General features: G+C 38.9%; 1 protein-coding gene and 1 long non-coding RNA gene across 8 annotated transcripts in view; one reads left to right on the top strand and one right to left on the bottom strand.

Moving 5' to 3' along the window:
* The window catches only part of CCNJ (cyclin J), a 21,503-nt gene extending 15,141 nt beyond the window's left edge, over window positions 1-6,362 (top strand). For 4 of the 6 annotated variants that reach the window (XM_047760582.1, XM_047760586.1, XM_047760581.1 and 1 more), the window contains 3 exons: window positions 2,088-2,387; window positions 2,475-2,634; window positions 3,261-6,362. In XM_047760582.1, the coding sequence (XP_047616538.1) occupies window positions 2,088-2,387; window positions 2,475-2,634; window positions 3,261-3,672 (872 nt within the window). In that variant the 3' untranslated portion in view covers window positions 3,673-6,362. The remainder of the gene's footprint in view (window positions 1-2,087; window positions 2,388-2,474; window positions 2,635-3,260) is intronic. The other 2 variants (XM_047760585.1, XM_047760584.1) reach the window with 1 other exon arrangement.
* Window positions 3,372-23,638, bottom strand: part of LOC125115884 (uncharacterized) — a 25,657-nt gene continuing 5,390 nt past the window's right edge. Inside the window, exons 4-5 of one of the 2 annotated variants that reach the window (XR_007132187.1) lie at window positions 17,981-18,040; window positions 3,372-3,430 (exon numbers count right to left, since the gene is read on the bottom strand). This is a non-coding gene — a long non-coding RNA (uncharacterized LOC125115884). The remainder of the gene's footprint in view (window positions 3,431-17,980; window positions 18,041-23,638) is intronic. The other variant, XR_007132188.1, reaches the window with a different exon arrangement.

A 23,638-nucleotide genomic window follows, 5' to 3' on the forward strand; every position in this document is an offset into this window, starting at 1 on the left:
AATAATTACAACATAACGTGACTACTTTATACCATAATATAAAGTAGAACAAAATGCTTGGAGGTAGAAAGCTTCAATTTCCTTCTTCTGTGGACTAATATGGAACAAAGACCCAAAGACACTTGAAGACAACTCTTTGGTTCTATTGCTACACTTGGAAAATCATAATGATACTTGATTTTTAATTTTCTCCAGCCAGAAATTTTAGAAATACCTAAAATGAATGATTTATATATAAGAAAATGCTTGCTTGGAAATTAAAATATGGAGATGTACATATTCTATAGAAAAAGCATTTGGAGGCTAGAGAGGGAGGGCATTTTATTCCTCAGCTATACATATGGATGAGTATTTCCTGAAAAGAAATTAATGCCTTCAAACAATGAATTTGAGCCAGCAGGTCTTACTCCTGTTCTGCTTTAAGGGAATATAAAAGTAGTTATAAAATATCCTCCCCCTTTTTTTCTTTTTTAATGATTTTTATTTTTTCCATTATAGCTGGTTTACAGTGTTCTGTCAGTTTTCTCCTGTACAGCAGGGTGATCCAGTCACACATACACTATACATTCCTTGTTCTCACATTATCATTCTCCATCCTAAGTGACTAGATATAATTCCTAGTGCTATACAGCAGGCTCTCATTGCTTATCCATTCCAAAGGCAAAAGTTTGCATCTGTTAACCCCAAATTCCCAGTCTATCCCACTCCCCCCCGCCCCCCTTGGCAACCACAAGTCTGTTCTCCATGTCCATGATTTTCTTTTCTGTGGAAAGGTTCATCTGTGCCATATTTTAGATTCCAGATATAAGTGATGTCATATGGTATTTTTCTCTTTCTGACTGACTTCACTTAGTATGAGAGTCTCTAGTTCCATCCATGTTGCTGCAAATGGCATTATTTTGTTCTTTTTTATGGCTTAGTAGTGTTCCATTGTGTAGATATACCACATCTTCTTAATCCATTCATCTGTCAGTGGACATTTAGGTTGTTTCCATGTCTTGGCTGTTGTGAACAGTGCTGCAGTGAACATGTGGGTGCATGTGTCTTTTTCAAGGAAAGCTTTGTCCAAATATATGCCCAAGAGTGGGATTGCTGGGTCATATGGTAGTTCTATATTTAGTTTCCTAAGGTACCTCCATACTGTTTTCCACAGTGGTTGTACCAATTTACATTCCCACCAACAGAGCAGGAGGGTTCCCTTTTCTCCACACCCTTTCCAGCATTTGTTATTTGTGGACTTATTAATGATGGCCATTCTGACTGGTGTGAGGTGGTACTTCATAGTTTTGATTTGCATTTCTCTAATAATCAGTGATGTTGAGCATTTTTTCATGTGCTTGTTGGCCATCTGTATATCTTCTTTGGAGAAATGTCTATTCAAGTCTTTTGCCCATTTTTCAGTTGGGTTGTTGGCTTTTTTGCTGTTGAGTTGTATAAGTTGTTGGTATATTCTAGAGTCCTCCCCCTTTTTTTCATAACAGATTTGGATGGGTTTTTGCTTTTAATTTAGAAGAGGAGTAATAGAGATTTTTGTATAATAAGAATGCTTATGTTAGATATTCACTTTTTTTTTCGTCTAATCTGTATCTCTCTGGAATTGCGATTATGCTGAAAATATGCTGAAACACTCGAAGCTTAGCTATTTTTTGATTTCAGATAACTCTGACATTAAACTCTTTAAACTTTCTTCTGTTCTAAAATAACTTTATTCTACCAATTAGCACTTGCCCCCTCAAAAGAAATTTCCTGAAAAGATACAGCTGGTGAAATATGAAGGAATTAGTTTTCATTGGCACACAGGACCATTTTCATTACAAAATAGGACATAGATCAAAATGTTTACATGTTCCATTTTTTTTAGAGGATGGTGAAGGGTGGGGGAACAGAGGCACTGGGAAAGGAAACATGCAAATATGAAAACCACAGAGTTCTGACACAATTGTATCTGCCCAAAGTAGAGGAAAGAATGTTTTGGGGTCTAAATCTTTGCATTAAAACAACAGATCCCAGTTAAGTGACTAGACTTATAATGATCACCTGCTTAACATTTTTCTCTTTCTTGCTCTTATTTCCCCTTTGCTTATAAGGTAAATTTGAAGAAAAAGAAGATAGTGTGCCTAAGCTGGAGCAGCTCAACAGCCTGGGCTGTATGACTAATATGAATCTAGTATTAACAAAACAAAATTTGCTGCATATGGAACTATTATTACTAGAAACCTTTCAGTGGAACCTCTGCCTTCCAACAGCTGCCCATTTCATTGAGTATTATCTCTCCGAAGCAGTACATGAAACAGATCTCCATGATGGCTGGCCAATGATTTGCTTGGAAAAAACTAAACTCTACATGGCCAAGTATGCAGATTACTTCCTGGAAGTATCTTTGCAAGGTGAGTCGTTGTGGATGCCAGTAAGTGCCTTGTGAGCTTGTGACTCATGTATTCTGTTGCTTAGGTTCATTTTTGATGTCTCCACAGATTATGCCTTTCTAAATTATGCACCTTCTTTAGTAGCTGCAGCTTGTGTGGCTTCTTCAAGGATTATACTTCGTCTTTCTCCAACATGGCCTACAAGACTGCATCGTCTTACTGCTTACTCCTGGGATTTCTTAGTGCAGTGCATTGAACGGCTATTGATGTAAGCAACTTTGTTTTTGGGTTTGTAATTTCTTATTAACATTCTTCATGTATAAGGGGCCCTGGGAACAATTTCTCCAAGTCCCAGCACTTTTAGGATACTTGCTCTGACAGCTTCCTGCTACCATGAGCAGGCCCCTGTATGAGCAGTATTCAGTGAAAGGGGACTTCCTTTTGGCTGTTACCCAGGTAGAGGTTGTCATTGCTAGTATGAATCTGGTACATAATAAAGAAAGGAGCTGTTCTTGTGTGGGCCTATAATAAGTCTGAGATCATCCAGGCAAATCTAGGCTCCATTCCCCATTTCCCCATCTTTGAATTGTGGAGCCAACCAGGATGTCACCAAACTCACAGTCATATTTAAGTGCTTATTGTGAACAATAGCTCCCAACCTGAAAATAGTCCTCAGAGTCACCAGCAGTCAGTTCCGAAGGTTTGTACCAAGGGAAGGCGTTCTTAGAAGGGGAAGAGAGAGATTTTTCTGTTGTTGAGATTATAGTTGCAGTGAGTGCTACCCAGGCAGTGGGGCAATCCAAGGAATCAGCTGTTAAGGATTTGGGGGTGATGCACGACCTTCTTGTTTCTCAAGTAACATTATTGACAGTTTCCTTTCTCTCCATGGTGTAGCGCTCATGATAATGATGTGAAAGAAGCAAACAAACAGAGAGGACAGGCAGGACCTCAGCCAGCACAACTAAGTGTATTCCAGACAGCCTCCCAGCCGTCTCGGGCAGTTCACTTTCAGCAACCTCAGTATCTCCATCAGACTCATCAGACCTCACTGCAGTATCGCCATCCTGTATCAGAACAACCAAGCTGTCAGCAGATTGTATCTACCACACACACCTCATCTTACACACTACAGACATGTCCTGCTGGCTTTCAAACTAGTGTTCAGGGCCTTGGGCACGTGCAGACTGGTGTTGGGATGTCACTGGCAATACCAGTAGAAGTTAAGCCCTGTCTGAATGTTTCTTATAACCGGAGTTATCAGATAAATGAACATTACCCTTGCATTACTCCATGCTTTGAAAGGTGATTTTGTCTATGGCCATACCACCCTGAATACGCCTGATCTCGTCTGAAAGGTAATTTTATGAGAAGGTAAGACCTGACCGAGACTGTTTGTGACTTCAAATTCCGGGGCAAACTTTTTGTAAACTTCTCTTCAAAAGGAAAGGGATCCAAATTGCATCAGAACTCTTCAGATACCAGCACCAGGAAGACTGTCCCTTCCAACACACCATGAATATCTAGGAGGACTAAGCTAACACTGCAAACACTTCAACAGTGTGTATGTCAAATCCTGTTAAATCCCTATCTGACACAAATTTTAAAGCCTCAACTGACGGTCCAAATATTTCAGAAATATTCAATGCAACAGAAAATTTGGACAGACTCCATTTTGCTGTTTCAAGATTTGATCTGTGGTAGACTCTGGGCCTAATGCTGGCTTATATGTCAGAGACTAGTGTTTATCTGTGGACTTGCCAAACAGTCTTTTTATGAAGGAAAGTTACAGTATTAATTTTTGAAGAGATCCTCTTTTTTTATTCTGCAGTTTTGAGTTATATTTTTGATCTACAAATTAATTTTTGATTAAGTTTAAAGTCATGAATTGTGCTATACCAGTCTGTGCAGTTAAAAAAAAAAGTTTTTTTTAGATATTCTATATAATGTACTATAACAGATAGTATAGGTATCTGGATTTATGTATTAAAATTAAGGGTGGAGTAGATCTCTTAAAATCATGGTCATAAATATTTGTTGTTTTTTCCCTAAGCAGTCAACCTCAAATCTTTAGAATTAAAACACATTTAACTCAGGGAATTTGTACTACTTGGAAACACAACTGTAATGCAACATGCTTTGGGAATGTTATAGTCTGAACTACCTTAACAACAGGTTAAAATACTCCTGCTAGAATGTGTTTTCAAAGGAGAACATAATTGTAGCCTAAAATGAATGAAGTGGTGGTTCCTATCATTCATAATACATACATAGATTTTGCATTTCTCAGTGCAATCAGTGGCTTATACTCAGACTTGATATTACTCTAAAGTTTTTTTCAAGGGAAGGCATAACCATAAAATGTCAGTACTAGAATAAAGTCCTGTAAGTTTATTTTGAAGTGGAACGTGGCCAGGGTAGTTCTCAGGTTGTGCTAGAGCAGCACTTTGTTAACGTGGAAGATAGGTTTTAGAGGCAACCTTTGAATCCAACTAGTCATTGTAAGCAGGCAAAGGTGACTTCATTAGATTGGCCCCAGAACTACCCTGGGATACTTCACTGTACTGGTAATGAGTGAAAAAAGCAATAAGTTGCTACAGCAAGGGCAATTTGGGGGTAAAGAGTTTGGAGGGAATAAACTGAAAAAGTAAAAAACAAAAAAAAATAATTGTAATAACTGAAACTGTATACATTGTGCTCTTATCTGTGGGAGAAGAGAGGTTATGGTGGAGGGAAGCTTTCTGATTTAAAAAATTAGTAAGGTGTGTCTTTTTGTTTGTGTTTTTTTAAAGATAGCACTTGAATAGAAGGGAAACTGCCTGGCAGGTATGTGACTGCCACAATATGCATTGAAGACAAACTTCTTATAAAGATGTTGTGGGTATGCAGCAGGAGTGTCAGTTATCAAGCCAATGGCTTTTATAAGGAAGGGAAGGGATTCAGTGTAGTGATGGATGGATCCAGGTGGCTCCAGTAGACGGATGTGGGTGGGTGGCTTCTGCCAGCATGAATTCTTAGAGGATCTCCTTTCCTTAAAAGAAAGGTTACTTTTATAATTAGAGAGTACATAGGGCATGATGTGGATTTATTAGCCTGGTAGATAAAATGCAAAACCACTCAGGTAAGAACACTCACAGTAGTTTTCAAGCATGAAAAGTGTTTTCTGCAAGTATCATCACTTTCTCTTTATAGAAGGCTGCTAATTAGATTTTGGTAGTTCTTACCTCAAGAGAACTTGAATTATTTGGGGGAAAGTGGGTTCAAAAGAGAATATATCTTTCACATTCACATTCAGAACTTAGCAACCTGGAGTCAAATTTTCAGTATTTTAACTACCTCAATAATACTATGAATGTAAGATATTGGGATAGAGATCCCAACTTGAAACAACAACTGGTGCCTATGGTAATTTAATGTCTTGTCAAATGCTTTTACTGACTGGTTTAAATGTCATTCTTGTTATAGAAGAATATGCCTTTTAAAAAGCTTATAATAACACTTTCCCAGTTTATATTTAAAAAAGCTAAAGAACACTGGATTAATTTTTTTGGGGGGGTAGAATAAAATAAATAATTGGTTCCTATTGCTGCATACCCAGGGTGGGATGGGATGGGGTGGTTGGAGAACCAGAACTATTTTTAAAACATTAGGTTTCAATATAAACACAACTCACAACTGCTAGCTTTGGGGGAAGGGGTGGGGGGAGTTGTGTGGGTTTTGTTTTGTTTAATTTATTGATTAGTCTTTAAGGTAGGTTTTTGTTTTTGTTTTTTGAGATTACCGGACCATCATTAAATGTGTACTGTGAAGAAATTAATGGTATGTGTAACGGGCTTTACCAAAGTCCATTAAACACTACTCAAGTACAGACTGCAAACCAAAATGTATCTGTGTTAAGACATTAATTGCAAATAGCGAGTATGGTGCTAAAGTCTACACCAATGGAGTTAGATGAGTGCTATGCACTTAATTTTAAAATAAAACTAGTTTTCAGTAAAATGGTATTGGTGTTTTGTTTTAAATATAAGTTTGATGTACATTTGCAGCTTCATTAAGCCATGTCATCATGTGAGTTAGACTGAATCATTTATACCAACTAAGTAAAAGCCATCTGGGTGGAGAATATAAAACCATAGTGCCAAGAAATAGCAACAACAACAAAGACAAAAGAAAAAAAGGAGTTCCCGTTGTAGCGCAGTGGTTAACGAATCCGACTAGGAACCATGAGGTTGCGGGTTCGATCCCTGCCCTTGCTCAGTGGGTTAACAATCCGGCGTTGCCATGAGCTGTGGTGTAGGTTGCAGATGCGGCTCGGATCCCATGTTGCTGTGGTTCTGGCGTAGGCCGGTGGCTACAGCTCCGATTAGACCCCTGGCCTGGGAACCTCCATATGCTGCGGGTGCGGCCCAAGAAATAGCAACAACAACAACGACAAAAAAAAAAAAAAAGAAAAAAGAAAAACCATAGTGGTGGGAAACATTTGTCCATTCATTACGTCTTCCACACTGAGCACCAAAGCTCACAAAAGTATATTCGACATTGCCTTCTTGGCCTCTTGAGCTTAAAGTCAATTGTTAGTATAGCAGTTGCAGCTTATAATTTATTAAACAATAATGCAAGCTGCAGAAAATGTGAAGTCTAATCTCAAAAGTAGGGACACAAAATAGTCAAGAGTGTCAGAGGGAACAGGGTCAGCAATGAGTGACAATGGTCTGTTCACTTAAGTATAAATATCATTGCTACTTAAAATTTAGCAGATAAAATTTGAAGAGTAAAAATTTTAAAGGTTTGTATACAAGGGTTAGGAATACCCCTTAAAATTAGTATTTTTAAATTAGTTTTATATATTGCCACATGCCAGAGTTTAGCAACAGCCCTCAGGAGAATTGGTTAATATATATGTCATTCTTTAAGGCTGAATTTAAGAAAGAGGCATTCCAAACTTTACACTGAGGTGATTCTGAGCTCCATGTGATATGTTTATATTTATCAATAACTAGCGTTTTTAATAAGCGTTTTACCTCCCTGGCCTCAAGTAGCATACATTTAGCTTGACAGGACTAGCACATCTGAAACAGAATGGTTACATTCCAGAACTGAGTTTAAAATTATATTAAGGGATCACTCAACTTTGATTTTATTTTTTATTTTTTTATTTTTTTATTTTTGCTACATTCCAGAACTGAGTTTAAAATTATATGAAGGGACCACTCAACTTTGATTTTATTTTCTAATTTTTTATTTTTTTCTTTTTGCCTGTGCCATGGCATGTGGATGTTCCCAGGCCAGAGATCAAACCTTTGTGACAGCAGACCTGAGCCTCAGCAGTGACAACGCCACATCCTTAACCTGCTGAGCCATAAGAGGAACTCAACCTTCATTTGAAAATCTTTTATATTAAAACAAAAAAAATTGACAAGTACAGTCAGTTGAAAGCATCAAGACTAGGCTCCTACTTCCTATGAGAAGGATACCTGCTACCCTACTCCTAACCCCACTGCCCCTTTTTTTTCCAATTAAAATTCTTCATAGCTTTTTTTTTTTTAGAGCAGTTTTGGGTTCACAGCAAAACTGAGAGGAAGATACAGAGATTTCTCCCTGCCCCTACACATGTACAACCTTCCCCATTATTAACATACCCCACCAGAGTGATATATTTGTTACAAGTGATGAACTTACATTGAGACATAGTCACCATAGTCTACATATGGTTCACTCTCGGTGGTGTGCATTCTCTACCACCATTATAAATGTATAAAGATGTAATGGCATGCTACTGTAAATGTATAACGGCATCTATCCATTATGTATTTTCAGAGTTAAAAGTCCTCTGTGCTCCACCTATTCATCCTTCTCCACTCCCACCCCTACCTGCCGGCAACCACTGATCTTTTATAGGCCGTTTATTAATCAGGTTGGTTGTGGACTATTCTGGAGAATGAATAGTCCTTTATTTAGATGTATTAGATGTATTTTGCAAATGTTTTTCCCCAGTCTGTGACTTGTCTTCTCAATCTCTTGACATTGTCTTTTGCAGAGCAGAAATTTTTAATTTTAATGAAGTCTAGCTTATAATCTATCATTACTTAGAGACAAGAATGACAGATATTGGAAGTCTAGCTAAATTAATAGAGAATTGAGGGTACTGTACAATCAAGGCATTACAAATGTAAATAACTGGGAACAAAAATATGAACCTTCCCAATTTCAAAAGAAATGAAGAAAACAAAGCAAGCAGTCTATATAGTAAAATATTTTTAAAAGGTATAAGTACGTATGACAAAATAACATGACACAACTAAGACCAAATATATCAAATTAATAAATGAACTAGAGAAAAAGAATTCTCTGTGGACCAAATAACCTTGCAACAATATTAGGTAAAAACTACAGAATGTACAAGAAAAAATAAATGAAAAGCACAGGTAGTATGAAACTAATTCACCTTAGTCCATGAGAGACCAGTAATTTAAAAAATAAGATACAGAAAATCTTAATAACATATTACAGTAGATTTAATTGACATGTAAGAAGAAACTCAGAGGGGAAAGGGTACAGACCTGGCATAACTAAGATGGATGGATAACAAAGGACACTAGCAAGGATCAAAAGAAGAGAAGGTTTTAGGAGTTCTCTCATGGCTCAGTGGTTAACGAACCTGACTAGCATCCATGAGGATGCAGGTTTGATCCCTGGCCTTGCTCAGCGGGTTAGGATCCAGCATTGCTGTGAGCTGTGTAGGTCGCAGACATGCCTTGGATCAGTGTTGCTGTGGCACAGGCCAGCAGCTACAGCTCCAACTGGACCCCTAGCCTGGGAACTTCTACATGCTTTGGGTGAGGCCCCAAAAAGACAAAAAAAAAAAAAAAGACACGAACAGCAAAATCTCACAGTCTTCCACAGAGGCCTTAGACAATTGAGACTGCTTTCTTTTTTTGACTCATCTAGGTGCCTAAGATCATAATACCTTGACTGGCCTCTTTGCTGTGTGCCAGTTAATCTACAGCTCACCCCCCCAAAAACAAAATCCATAGTCTGCAAAGTGCAAAAAAAATTCCCATTTTTGCCTTCACTAGATGAAATTAATCCTTTACTGGGTTTTCCTTGTGCACAAGTAAATAGTGTACTAATAATTAACTACATCTAAGTTTTCATTGATAATATTAAGCTCTAATGTGAACTTGCACAAAGAAATTACCAATCCACAAAGAAAATCAATTGCAAAAAGAATTATTGTAGAAAACATATTCTCTTGAAAGTGCAATGCACAAAAAATATATAATAAGACCCCTTCCAAAACAATCTCAAAGAATTCTTGGATTAAATAAGAAATCCAAGCCGAAGCATCAGAGTATCTAGAAAATCACTGTCATGAAAATACATACCAGGAACTCCAGAAAAAAGCTAAAACAGTACACAGAGGAAAATTAACATCCAATTGAAAAAGTATGAGAAATAACAAGTAAACCAAACAAAAACAGAAGGAAAGAAATAAGATAAAAGCATAAATTAATGAATTATAAAAGAAAAAGAAACTGAGAACATACATGCATGCAATACAGCCAGACGAAAGAGTTTAAAAATTAGGAGGGGGTAAAATCAGCACTATTTGCAAATACGATTGTACACCTAAAAATGCCAAGATGATCAACTGAAAAACTATTACAGAGAACAAGCGAATTGAGTCTGGATACATAATTAAAATAGTTTTCGAAGTTCCTGTTGTGGCGCAGAGGAAATGAATCTGAGTAGGAATCGTGAAGTTCCAGGTTCGATCCCTGGCCTTGATGGGATTAAGGATCCAGCATTGTTCTGAGCTGTGATGTAGGTTGAAGATGCAGCTTGGATCTGGCATGGCTGTGCCTGTGAGGTAGGCCAGCAGCTGTAGCTCCGATTAGACCTCTAGCCTGGGAACCTCCATATGCCGCAGGCATGGCCCTAAAGAGACAAAAAAACAAGACAAAAAAAGAATTACCAGGAGAATTCTTAAAAAGGATAATGAAAGAGCTCTCTGACATATTAAAATACATAATAAACTGCAATAAATAAAACACTATGATACTGGCAGATGACTTGACAGATTATTCAATGAAACAGAATAGAAATCCTCAAAATAAACCAAAATATATATGGAATTTAATATGTGATAAAGGTGGCACCTCAAGTCAGTAGAGGAAAACATGGATTATTCAATAAACTGAGTTGCATCAATGCGTAGCCTCCTGGAAGAAAAAATTGATCCCCATCTCAAAAATAAAAATAAGTAATCATGGCAATAACATTTAATTCTACAAATTTATTTTATTTATTTTAGGGCTGCACCCATGGCATATGGAGGTTCCCAGGCTAGGGGTCAAATCGGAGCTACAGCTGCTGCCCTACACCACAGCCACAGTAACACCAGATCCTAGGCACGTCTTCAACCTACACCACAGCTCGCAGCAACACCAGATCCTTAACCCACTGAGCAAGGGGTCAGATTCATTTCCGCTGAGCCACAATGGGAACTTTAACTATATAAACTTAAATGTTTTTCTGCATGGCAAAAATCAACATCATCAAAGTTGAAAGACAAATAATCTCATGGGTTTAAGTATCTGCAACTAACCTCTAGGCAAAGGCTAATTTTCTTAACATACAAAGAGGTAAAGATATGAATAGGTAGATTCCAGAAAAAGTAATACAAATATCTCTAAAGAAAAGATGTTTTAACCTAATTTGTAAATTTGATGACAGTGTTGGGGGGTAGGCATTATCCTATATCATTTATGGAAGTGTCTGATTAAATCAAATTCCATGAAAGGCAATTTGGCAATTTGTATCAAAACTACAAATACAAAAATATCTTAACCCAGTAAAATTCCACTTCTAAGAATTTATCCTACCGGTAGTTACATGTGAAATGCTCTGGGCACAAATTATTTATTTTACTATTGTCGATAAGAGCAAAAGACTAAAACAACTTAAATATTCATCAAAGACAATTTTACTATTACAATGGCACTTAGAATAAAGTACTTCTCTATATAAACTGATGTGGACAATCTCTAAGATATATCAAAGAGTGTCGAGTATGCTACCATTATAATGTATGCTAGCATTACAATGCTTACAAGATTACATGACGTGTCTATTAATGTTTTTTTTCTGATTGGTTAACATAGAAAATTTAGAAAACGCAAAATATAAAAAGCAAAATGGCAAAAAAATAATCTCTTTTTGGTATCCTTCCTGTATACACATAATTCTGGCTGCATAATGGATATGTAATTTTGTATTCTACTTTTTGTATTTCACAATATATCAGCAATGATTTTTATAACATTAAAATACAGTATATCCAAATGGATTTTAGGAGGATTGTTGGTACTAAATGATGTGAACACAATATATTTCAATCATTTCCCAATGTTCTGAATCAAAAAATGTTCTAAGAATTCCTTTGTAGTGCAATGGGTTAAGGGTCTGGCATTGTCACTGCAGCAGCTTGGGTCGCTGCTGTGGCATGGGTTCAATACCTGACCCAGGAACTTCCATGTGTCGCAGGTGTGGCCAAAAATAAAAATGTTCTAATGAACGTATATTTTACCATTCCCAACAATGGTTATAATTATCGAGTTTTTTCATCTTTGTAAATATAACAGATGAAAATATCTCATTTTTTGTTTTTATTAGCAGTTCCTTTTTGGCCACACCTGTGGCACACGGAAATTCCTGGATCCGTAAAGATCAAATCCACACCACAGCAATAACATGAGCCACAGCAGTGACAGTGGCAGATCTTAACCTACTAGGCACCAGGAAAATCCTGTATTGGCATTTCTTAAGTTCTGAGTGTAGCTGACCATCTTTGAATAAGTTTAGTGGCCACTTTGATGAAATGCCCATTGACCCCTTTGCCAGTATTTCTTTGCCTGTAGTCTTGTTTAAAAAAGCATTTCCTATAGCCAGGAATAAGTTAGCTATATTATCTGTCACAAATATGTTTACCGGTTAAAATTTTCTTTTAACCTTGGTTATAGTGCTAGAGGCACATCTTCCTATCCAAGAGTAAGATATACCTTTCTATGTATTAAAATCTTCATTGATGGTTCTCAGTACAATTTTGAAGTTTTCTACATACAAATCCTACACATTTCTTGTTATATTTACTTCTGTGTATCTTACCTTTAAAAAAAATTATCAGTTATGAATGGGAATCAAGAACCTACATTTTTAAAAGACAATGTCGAGGATTCTAGTGTTGATAGTCTTGAGACTGTAGTTTGAAAAACTATGCCTCATATAATGCAGAAACAAGGCACTTTTGCTGTACATCCATTTTTTTTTCCTAGAGGTTCCCAAGACAGCAGGTGACATCTTTTGTCACAGAAGGCCACCTCAGGGTAGAAGGGCATGGCTAGGTGGCATGTGCTGCAGATTGCAGCTGTGTCCTTGTACCGTCTGCCGATTATTCCTGTACCTACCTCCTCTCCTAGATATTAGGTTACGAGACTAGTATCATGACCAGGAAGGGTGATAACCATGGCTAATGAGCACCCATGTTTCTAAGACTTTGGAAAAGTTTCCCTTGTATCTGGATGAGTACCCTGACAACAGACACTAAGTCAAAGACCTTGAATAAGGTTCAGCCTATCACGAAATTCTTTGGAGACAAGTAACCAAAACTCCATTTACTCAAATTGTTACCACTGTTAATTAAAAAAAAAAAAAAAAAAAACCCTCAGGTGCTGTGGAGACAAGCATTTAGGGGAGGAATACCTAAAGCAAAATATTTAAAATAATCATACCTATTTATTTTGAATTTTTATTCACCAGCAGGGTAGGAAAAGTCTATGCTGACACTGTATTCACCAAAGCATTGCTATCACCAGAAAAGGAATTAACCTCAGAATCTGATGCAGAACTTTGGAAGCTTAAGGAAAACAGAACATCACAAAAGAAGTCTGAAATGGCAATAGTCTAAAGATTTTGGGGAAGTTCCCATTGTGGTGCAGTGAAAACGAATCCAACTAGTACCCATGAGGTTGCGGGTTCAATCCCTGGCCTCGATCAGTGGGTTAAGGATCCGGTGTTGCCATGAGCTGTGGTGTAGATCGCAGATGGCTTGGATCCCGCATTGCTGTGGTTCTGGTGTAGGCCAGTGGCTACAGCTCCGACTGGACCCCTAGTCTGGGTACCCCTATAAAGCCAAAATGAAGAAAGAAAGAAAGGGAGAGAAAGAAAGAGAGAAAGAAAGATTTTTCAGATGTTGCCTTTTGTCAATACTAACAGTTTTGATAGACCGTACTGAAGATGCCTTGGATTTAAAATCTGGTTTCTCTCACTGTAACTTAACAATCCATGAGACACCTTCTCAAGCAGGTAGATGTGACTAAGCTCAGTGCCTAGTTTAATTCAGGAGCCTATTCTAGGATGCAGAGAATATATGGACGGGGTGTAGATTAAAAGTATATTCCGGAGTTCCTGTTGTGGCTCAGTGGGTTAAGAACCTGACTATTATTCAAGAAGATGAGGGTTCAATCCCTGGCCTCGTTCAGTGAGTTAAGGATCCAGTGTTGCTGCAAGCTGCAGAGTAGGTTGTAGATGTGGCTGGGATCCTGTGTTGCTGTGGCATAGGCTGGCTGCTGCAGCTCCAATTTGACCCCAGCCTGGGAACTTCCATATGTTGAAGGTTCAGCCCTAAGGAAAAAAAAAAAAAGTGTAGAGAGTTCCCATTGTGGTTCAGTGGAAATGAATCTGACTATCTGACTAGAATCCATGAGGATGCAGGTTGGATCCCTGGTCTCACCCAGCAGGTAGGGGATCCAGCATTGCCATGAGCTGTGGTGTAGGTCCCAGACGTGGCTCAGATTCTGCATTGCTGTGGCTGTGGCTGGCAGCTATAGCTCTAAAAAGCAAAAAAAAAAAAAAAAAAAGGGGGGGGGGATATTACACAGAATGTATTACCTACCCCAACACCCATGCTCTCATTCAACAACAAAACAACAGTTTTTTCTTTCTTTTTCTTTTTAGGGCTACACTCATGGCATATGGAAGTTACAAGGCTAGGGGTAGAATCAGAGCTGCAGCTGCTGGCCATAGCCACAGCCACAGCCACAGCTGTGGGATCTGAGCCGTGTCTTCAATCCACACCACAGCTCGTGGCAACACCGGATCCTTGACCCACTGAGCGAGTCCAGGGCTCGAACCCACATCTTTATGGATACTAGTAAGGTTCATTACTGCTGAGCCACAAGGGCAACTCCGCAAACCCCAATTTTCAACTGGGCACAAATGGTCACTTAGTCTAACTTGCTAGCCTCCGTTTCAGTTAGGTATAGCTCGGCAACTAAGTTTCAGCCAACTAAATATAAGTGGCAGCACTCTTTGAGACTTCCAGAAAGTCTCCTTTAAAAGAGAAGGGGAGATGCCCAAGGCCACCTAATCAGTAAGTGGTGGAGGTGGAACTCAGATTCCTATGTGACTCCACTGCACCCTAAGGGTATAGCAAAATCTCTTGAACCATCTAGAGCAGAGATGGGCAAGCTTAGGCCTGCAAGCTAGGAAGAGTTTTTACTTTTTTAAATGGTTGAAAAGAAAATCTAAAGAAGAATATTATATGGCACTATTAGGGCCCATAAGAAAAGTTTCATTGGAACACAGCCACACACCTTCATTTACATACTGTCTATGGCTGCTTCCACAATGAGCGAGCCGAATGGTTGTGACAAAATTTCTATTATCTGGCCCTTTACAAAAACAAGTTTACTGACCCCTGACCTAGAGAAAGGGAAGTGGTACAGTGCAAGCAGGGTGTGTGGCTGAGAAGGGACAGTGCAACTCTGGTGGCCATTCTAGAAGTCCAAGTGGGCTAGCAGATGAAGTATCAAGCAAGCCTAGCAAGTCTCAGTTGCTCACAAATATTCACAAAAAAGATGTAAGCATGGCCAAGAAGTACATAAGAATATCCTTCAGAATCCTCAGTATCAAAGAAATGCAAATTAAAACCGCAATGAGATGCTACTACACATCCACTAAAATGGCCATAATTAAAATGACCAAGTACTGGTGAGAATGTGAAGCAAAAGGATCTCTCAGACATTGCTGGTGGAAACGTAAAAGGATACAACCACTCTGGGAAACAATCTTATAAATTCAAGCATCCATTTGCCATGTGACCCAGCCATTCCACCCCCAGGTATTTACCCAAGAGAAATGAAAAACATATGTCCAAACAAAGGATAACCAAAAACTGGAAACAACCCAAATGTCCATCGATAGGTGAAGACAGGCAAATTGTACTGTATCCATACAACAGAATAATACCCAGCAATAAAAACAAACTACAGATACATAAACAATATGGATGAATCTTAAAGATGTGATGCTGAATGAAAGAAGCCAGACCCCAAAGAGAACATACTGATAATTCTGTTTGTTTAAAACTCTAAGAAAGACAAATTTATTTCACACTGATAGAGAGCCTCATCTCATGAGTGTTACTCTCAGTAGTTGCCTGGGCAGGTACTTGGGTGCAGAGTGGACTGAGTGGGAAGGGACACAATGAAACATTTTAGGGTAAAATTAATGTCCTACACTTGACTGTGGTGGTGGTTACACACGTGTATATAGTTATCTAAACTTACTGAATGTGGGCATTTTATCATATGTAAATTATACTTTAATAAATCTGATTTTTTAAAAAGGGCGCCCACTTCTTTGGAACTCAATAATGGGGAGGCACTACTACTATATATGGCTGTGAATCCATGCAGCCAGAAGACATCCAAAAAAGATGGGAGAACGAAGACAAAAAGGTCATCTGCCGGATGGAGATTTTTCTGAGCCTACAACAAAGGGCCTCTGACAAAGTCATCTTCATAGGCCCCTTGCCATGGGGCTTGTCTATTTGAGCCAGGGAAGACCCAGATTTTGTCCTAAATCAAAAGTTACATAGCTCCTAGAAGTGAGGCCTTTAACACTTGAACCCCTGGATTTCTTTTTTTCTCTTTTTTAGGGCCACATACGTGGTACATGGAACTCCCTAGGCTGGGTTGAATTGGAGCTGCAGCTGCAGGCCTATGCCACAGCCACAGCAACTCAGGATCCAAGGCACATCTGCAACCTATACCACAGCTCACGACAACACCGGATACCTAACCCACTGAGCAAGGCCAAGGATAAAACCTGCAACCTCATGGATACTAGTCGGGTTCATTACCACTGAGCCACCAGGGAAACTTCTGGATTTCTTTAAACTAAATAAAAATTACTAATACCCTCTTATTCAGTTCCTCTAAAGGCACCACCAATCAGCAGGTTGCCCGCTTGGATTCTTTATCTGGCATAACTAACACTTCCTTTAAATGTTTCTATTGAATATAAAATGGCAGATATCACCAGAGAAGTATATTTCCTAACACTAAAAATAAAGTCAGTTGGAGAGTTCCCGTCATGGCTCAGTGGTTAACGAACCCAACTAGTACCTATGAGGATGTGGGTTCGATCCCTGGCATTGTTCAGTGGGTTAAGGATCCAGCTTTGCTGTGAGCTGTGGTGTAGGTCTCAGACGCGGCTCAGATCTTGTGTTGCTGTGTCTGTGGTGTAGACCAGCAGCTGCAGCTCTGATTCAACCCCTAGCCTGGGAACTTCCATGTGCCACAGATGCGGCCCTAAAAAAGGACAAAAAAAAAAAATGAAGTCAGTTCATTTGATCTAAGTCCCTGTGGGAAACTTGGTGCACTAAGGTAACTGGACATAATTAGTTCGAAGTTCACGATGTAGGTGCTGGTAATTAAGTTTGGTTTAGTCTCAGCTAAATTACAGTGGTCCTCCTTCCTTATAAGAAACACACTAGCTGCTCAAAAGGAAAAGAGGAACTAACGTTCTAGCCAATCTGAGACTTAGGGACAAATTTCAGTAAAATCAGCACCTGAGTTTCCCTTATGGATAAAATTTGGACGATGATGGCCATCAAAGTTATACAGGCATCCCGTCGTGGCGCAGTGGTTAACGAATCTGACTAGGAACCATGAGGTTGCGGGTTCGATCCTTGGCCTTGCTCAGTGGGTTAAGGATCTGGCGTTGCTGTGAGCTGTGGTGTAGGTCATAGACGTGGCTCAGATCCTGCGTTGCCGTGGTTCTGGCGTAGGCCGGCAGCAAAAAAAGCTCCGATTAGACCTCTAGCCTGGGAACCTCCATATGCCGAGGGAGCGGCCCTAGAAAAGGCAAAAAGACAAAAAAAAAAAAGTTATACGGGAATGGAATCAGAATGGTCTTACTGGGCATGGCTAGATTTGGAACAGACAGTGCATTCAGAATAACAGGAAGCTTGGAGCAATACCCAAGAGATTAGCAGTGTCAAAGGAGCCAGGCAGGCATTTAGGTAACAAAATTATCTGTATTTGCAAACCTTTCCAGAGCAGGGAGAGGAAAGGCCACTTTATTTTGCCTCTCAATTGTGTTAGAATAAAAAAAAAATTAAAAACAGTTTCAAATACAATTAAGATTAATATCTGAGAGAAATTACAATAGAATATGATGACTCTAGTCCTAAGACAATGAGACAGGCAAGGAAAACATCTTCAAAGAAGGTACTTCGGATAATGAGAACAATAAAGAAATTCATATCTGACCTGGGTTCTTTGAGCTAATTGTGCAATTCCAGGATAAAGGTTGGGACTCTGATTAGTGATCTGTGGTGGGAGATAGGAAAGAGGCCCAATGTAAGAACTTTCAGAAGACTCACACAATTGCAGACGAAAATGGAACTTAAAATGCTACAGGTTGAATATATTTAGCTAAGATTACAACTGAATGAGAGTTTTAGGTCCTGAGACAAGTCCTCAAAACAAGTCAAAAAATGAAGAATTAGTTGATAAACAAAAGGGGTTATGGCAACAGACACTGTCAGAGCAGAAACCTCAATAGTGGTGTCAGAGATCACTTCAAAGGAGAAAATGCAAAACTTGAAAGAAGTCAAATAAATTTGTACAATGTTACGAATTATGGGAGAAACAGTTCTGTAGCAATTGAAAGCACAGGCTTTAAAGTGAATCAAAACTTAGGTTCTAACCCAAATTCCATTATTTATCAGATGTCTAACTTCAGACAAATTACTTCCTATCTTCGAGCCTGGATTTTGGAACAAAAATAAAATTTCAGCTAATTATACCAACTCACTTGGTACTACAATTTATGAATGTCCTAAACCAATTAACATGAAATAATTGCACACTTTAAAGACTCAGTCAGATGTAAAAATAGTAAATGTCCTGTTATTCAAAGCTTGCTGGTGGCACTCAAACATAACAAACAGAAAATGTCTGAGGAAGACAAAGAGCCTTGCCCTGCAATTTTATCATAGGTATCTTCTTTTAGGAATCATCTAAATTTGCATTTGGATTAGAGATGAGTACAGTTACAGAAGGGATGGAGGTAAAGGAATCACAAATAATAATAAATGAATGTTCCATTACCCCATCTAAACAAGCTAAATAATCTCGAGCTTGATTATAAAAATTAGTTTTACTCTTTTTTTTTTGTCTTTTTGCTATTTCTTGGGCCGCTCCTGCAGCATATGGAGGTTCCCAGGCTAGGGGTCGAATTGGAGCTGTAGCTGCCAGCCTACGCCAGAGCCACAGCAACTCGGGATCCGAGCTGCGTCTGCAACCTACACCACAGCTCACGGCAACGCCGGATCGTTAACCCACTGAGCAAGGGCAGGGACCAAACCCGCAACCTCATGGTTCCTAGTCGGATTCGTTAACCACTGCGCCACGACGGGAACTCCTAGTTTTACTCTTAAAATCAGAAATACTTTTCAATTTGGAGGATGACTCTTTTTTTTTTTTTTCTTGTCTTTTCTAGGGCCGGCGGCATACGGAGGTTCCCAGGCTAGGGGTCGAATCAGAGCTATAGCTGCCAGTCACACCACAGCCACAGCCACTCGGGATCTGAGCCATGTCTGTGACCTACACCACAGCCAGATCCTTAACCCACTGAGCGAAGCCAGGGATCAAACCCGCTATCTCATGGTTCCTAGTCGGATTCCTTCAGATTCTTTTCCACTGAGCCATGACAGGGACTCCATGGAGGCTTATTCTTAAAGATCCAAGACTCAATTTTCTCAAACATGAGGCTTTAGTTCAATGTATCTAACAGACGTCAAGGAGGAACTGACCTGTGTCCCAGGGCACAGTCTTCCATAACTTTTAAAAAGCATATATAAGTGTGTACATATATTTGACCTCTCATCAATAAATTTTATTGATAAACTGCCCTAATTCAGAGATAGGTAGGTATGTGGGGTTTTTTAAGTTTTATTGAAGTATATAGTTGACTTACAAGGTTGTGACAATTTCTGCCGTACAACAAAGTTATTCAGCTATACATATATACACATCTATTCTCCTTCAGATTCTCTTCCTACATAGATTATCACAGGATACTGGGTAGAGTTCTCTATGCTATATTTTTTAACCTGTAAGTATTTCACTGCCAAAAGGAATAATCTAAATTCAGTTTCTTCTAAACTATTAGCAAAACTTACATCCAGTCTAATTCAGTATCTACATTCAAAACCAATTGCCAAGTACAATCAATATCTCTTAAATTTCCATCAACACTCACCTGGTCTGAGCTACCATCACTTCATGCTTGGAAGACAGGGGTTCTCGTCTGCATTGTGCCCCACTCTACTCCTTTCTTCAATCATACCCAAGATCTCAAAACTCAAATCTGACCTCATGCCTTATCTCCTCCTCACTCTTCCCTACAGCCACCCAACCTTTCTTCTAGTACCTCTTCTTGGCATGTTCTCTCCTATAACAAATCCTTTACACATTTGAGCCCTTTTGTCTGGGAACACTTTCCTTTCCTCCTCACCTAGTTAACATTAGTCACTCTTCATGTTCCAGCTTGAGCATCATTTTAAGAAGAGTTCTCTAACATAGTCAAATTCTATTTTTACAGACTTTCATAGAACCTTATACATTTCTTCCTAGTACCTGTTAAACTGCATTTTTATATGTTTGTGAGTGTCTGGTTACTGGTGATCTATTATACTAAACCATAAGCTTTATGAGCAGGGGTTTCATCTATTTTTACTCATCATTAATTATATGCCCAGCATTGAACACAACAGAGGATGCTTGATATATATATTTGTTGGATGGGAAAAAAAAATTGGCAAACATTTTATTTCATACAATAGCTCCAAAAGAAACATGAATTTTACCATTTCCCCCTGTTTTCAGCGATCAAAACAAAACTCAATATGCAATCTTTGGCTAAAAGATTCTTTTTAAAAACATGTAAGGAGAAGATAGAGCTGGATCTTCTCAGCACCACCCACTTTGGAGGGTGGTGGCAGAGTCTGGATGGCATAAAGAGATAGTGCCCAGAATGCATATATTCTATTACTTGTGGCCACAAGATATCAACACCAGGACCATTTCCTTCTCTTGTCACTACAATTAACATAATCAAGTGAGGAATTACTCAGCCTACTCTCTGACCCCCTTTTCTGAAGCTGAGATCTTATTCATCATCTGAACCCTAGTAAAAGCTAGAATCCTATACAACCTAACCTCAAAGTAGTGATACCAGTTCTATTACTTCAGTTTATTCTTTTTAAAGGATGGGTTAAGTCTCTTTCTGAATTTCATTCTTATAACACCAGTCAAGGTATATGGGAGTTGGGGTTGAGGAAGAGGGAGACAGGAGCTTGTCCACAGAGGTTAGGATGGAAGAACTGGTTTAATCATGTCACCTTAGGAAAAGTTTCCCACAATGGCAAAATCTCTCTTCTGGGAAAAACTGTCTTCATTTTTACTCTCCACAGGGCTTTTTTTTTTTTTTTTTGTATTTAAGCTTCTTAAGTAAGGTTTTTAAAAACATGTTTTTGTAAAAGCTCCTACTAATGTATTCTGGAGGCTCTGAGGCAAGGTCTCAATCTAGAATGATAAACAGGCACTAGCAGACATGAAACCCTTGAAAATGTATGCTAAAATTTGAGTGTATGAGTTAATATTTCTGGAGAAAGGTTATGTCAGATTCTCAGTTTCCAGTGTCTAACACAGTGCCTGGCATGTAATAGATGCTTAATAAATATATGAATGAGAGAATGAATGAATGAGATTCCCTGAAAGACACTGAGAAAGAATGGCCAGATAAGTTATCTAATACCAGGAAACAATGGTGTCAGAGAAGCCAAGGAAGAAGAGTGGTTAAACTGTCGTATATTAAAGAGAGGTCAAGTCAGACAATGTCTGAAAAGTACCCAGTGGATTTAGAAACAAAGTGGTGGTTGGAGACCTTTAAAACTGGTGGTTTCAGTTGAGGTAAAATACTGCGGTTAATTGAAGAATAAATAGGAGTACAAAGTAAGGAACAACTCGTAGAGGCAACTTCTTCATGAACCATGTCTGAGAAGGGGAAGCAAGAAAAGGGACTGGAGAAGGATGAGTTTCTAGAAATTTTTGTTTTTTTGTCTGATAGAAGAGACTTGAGACTACCTAAATGCCAACTGGAAGGAGCCACAGATAAGCAAAGAGGCAAAGACTCTAAGGAGCAGAACTGGGAAGGGATCCAGAGCCATGGACCAGAAGAGGGTCATCTTTTCCATTGTGAAAGGAAAAACAAAGAATGGGTATCAATGAAGTAAATTTGAAGGTTTGGTGGCACTACTTTGAGAAATAGTCCATCTCATGCTTTCCATCTTCTCTGAGAAAATGGGAGGTAAAATAGTACGTTGAGAATGATGGAGTGCAAGGGTTTTCAGACACAAGGGGGAAGGAAGATCTTAAGTGAGCAGAAGTAAAATAACTCCTATGAGAGTTCTCCCATGGCACAGCAGGGGCTTGGGTTGCTGCTGTGGCATGGGTTCAATCTCTAGCCCGGGATTCAATCCACATGTCACAGGTGTAGCCAAAAAATAAAATAAAATTAAAAAATAAAAGAAATCTTATGGAGAATGGGAAATAGGGAAGAATAACCAGGCAAAGTCATGAACATAAAAGTAAGGCTACTAGTTTTCTAAAATGTGTGATTTTTCTCTAGGAAGTCTTTTAAGCAGAAAGGGGTTTCTAAGAAAAATCCCAACTCACTAGAGGCTACCTTCTCTCTTGAGGTTGAGTGACTTAAATTCAGGTTCAAAATTGTTATAGAAATATCACTGATGTGAGTACCATATACAGAAAGTATGGTGGATCTGAGATTGAAGGTAAGAAGTTATTGGTAGTATTTTACATATGTAGAAAATAAAAGTTTGCCTTTTGATGCACCTAAGGATGACAGTGGGAAAGGATTTTTGTACAAGGAAACAAAAAACATTGTCAGAACAAAGCCCTAGAGGAGTTCTCATCGTGGCTCAGTGGTAATAAATCCAACTAGTATCCATGAGGTTCAATCCCTGGCCTCACTCAGTGGGTTAAGGATCCAGCATTCCTGTGAGCTGTGGTGCAGGTCTCAGACATGGCTCCAATCTAGCATTGCTGTAGTTGTGGTGTAGGCTGGCAACTACAGCTCTGATTTGACCCCTAGCCTGGGAACTCCCATATACCACAGGTGAGGCCCTAAAAAGCAAAAAACAAAACAAAACAAAATAAAACAAAAAGTCAAAGTCTTTGCTGAATGAATGAAAATGACATGAACACAAAGGGTCAGAAAGTCATAGTATGCGCATGTATAAAGATCACAACTGGGGAGTAAGGAAGCCAATGACACATACTGACCCCAGCTGAAGCTATTGGTGGGAAAAGATCACAGATAAAAGCCTGCTCAATATCTTGCAATGCTTAGGAGCGTCTATTATAGTGACGAACTGTCCTATCCTATGTTAACACTGTCCCCATCGAGAAACACAGCCACCGAGTTGTTTAGAGTCCTTCCTCAATGAGCCTTGCTCTTCAAGGTATCACAGCTCTATGAAGCCCCTTCTCCTCTTTTAATATGCTCTCCAGATTTGGGGAAGAATCACTGGTGTCTCTCTCTCTACCCTGTGCATATTTTCATCACAGTATGGATTATCCTTATGTGTTTAAACATCATTCTCACATAGGTAGTGCCAGGGCTGTGGCAAGGTGTAGTCATCTTTTCATGTCTATCTCTTAACCCTGTGTAAGCACTTCAAATATTATTTGTTAAACATGAGACTTCTCACAGTCACCACATTAGAAGGCAGAGAATAAAAAGAATATTCTTCCAATTAATGGGCCATCAAACATTTAAGCAATTGACTATAAAGAATGATTTTCTAGGAACTCCCACTGTGGCTCAGCAGGTTAAGAACC

Source organism: Phacochoerus africanus, chromosome 15, assembly GCF_016906955.1.
Source record: "Phacochoerus africanus isolate WHEZ1 chromosome 15, ROS_Pafr_v1, whole genome shotgun sequence".
Classification (NCBI taxonomy): Eukaryota; Metazoa; Chordata; class Mammalia; order Artiodactyla; family Suidae; genus Phacochoerus; species Phacochoerus africanus.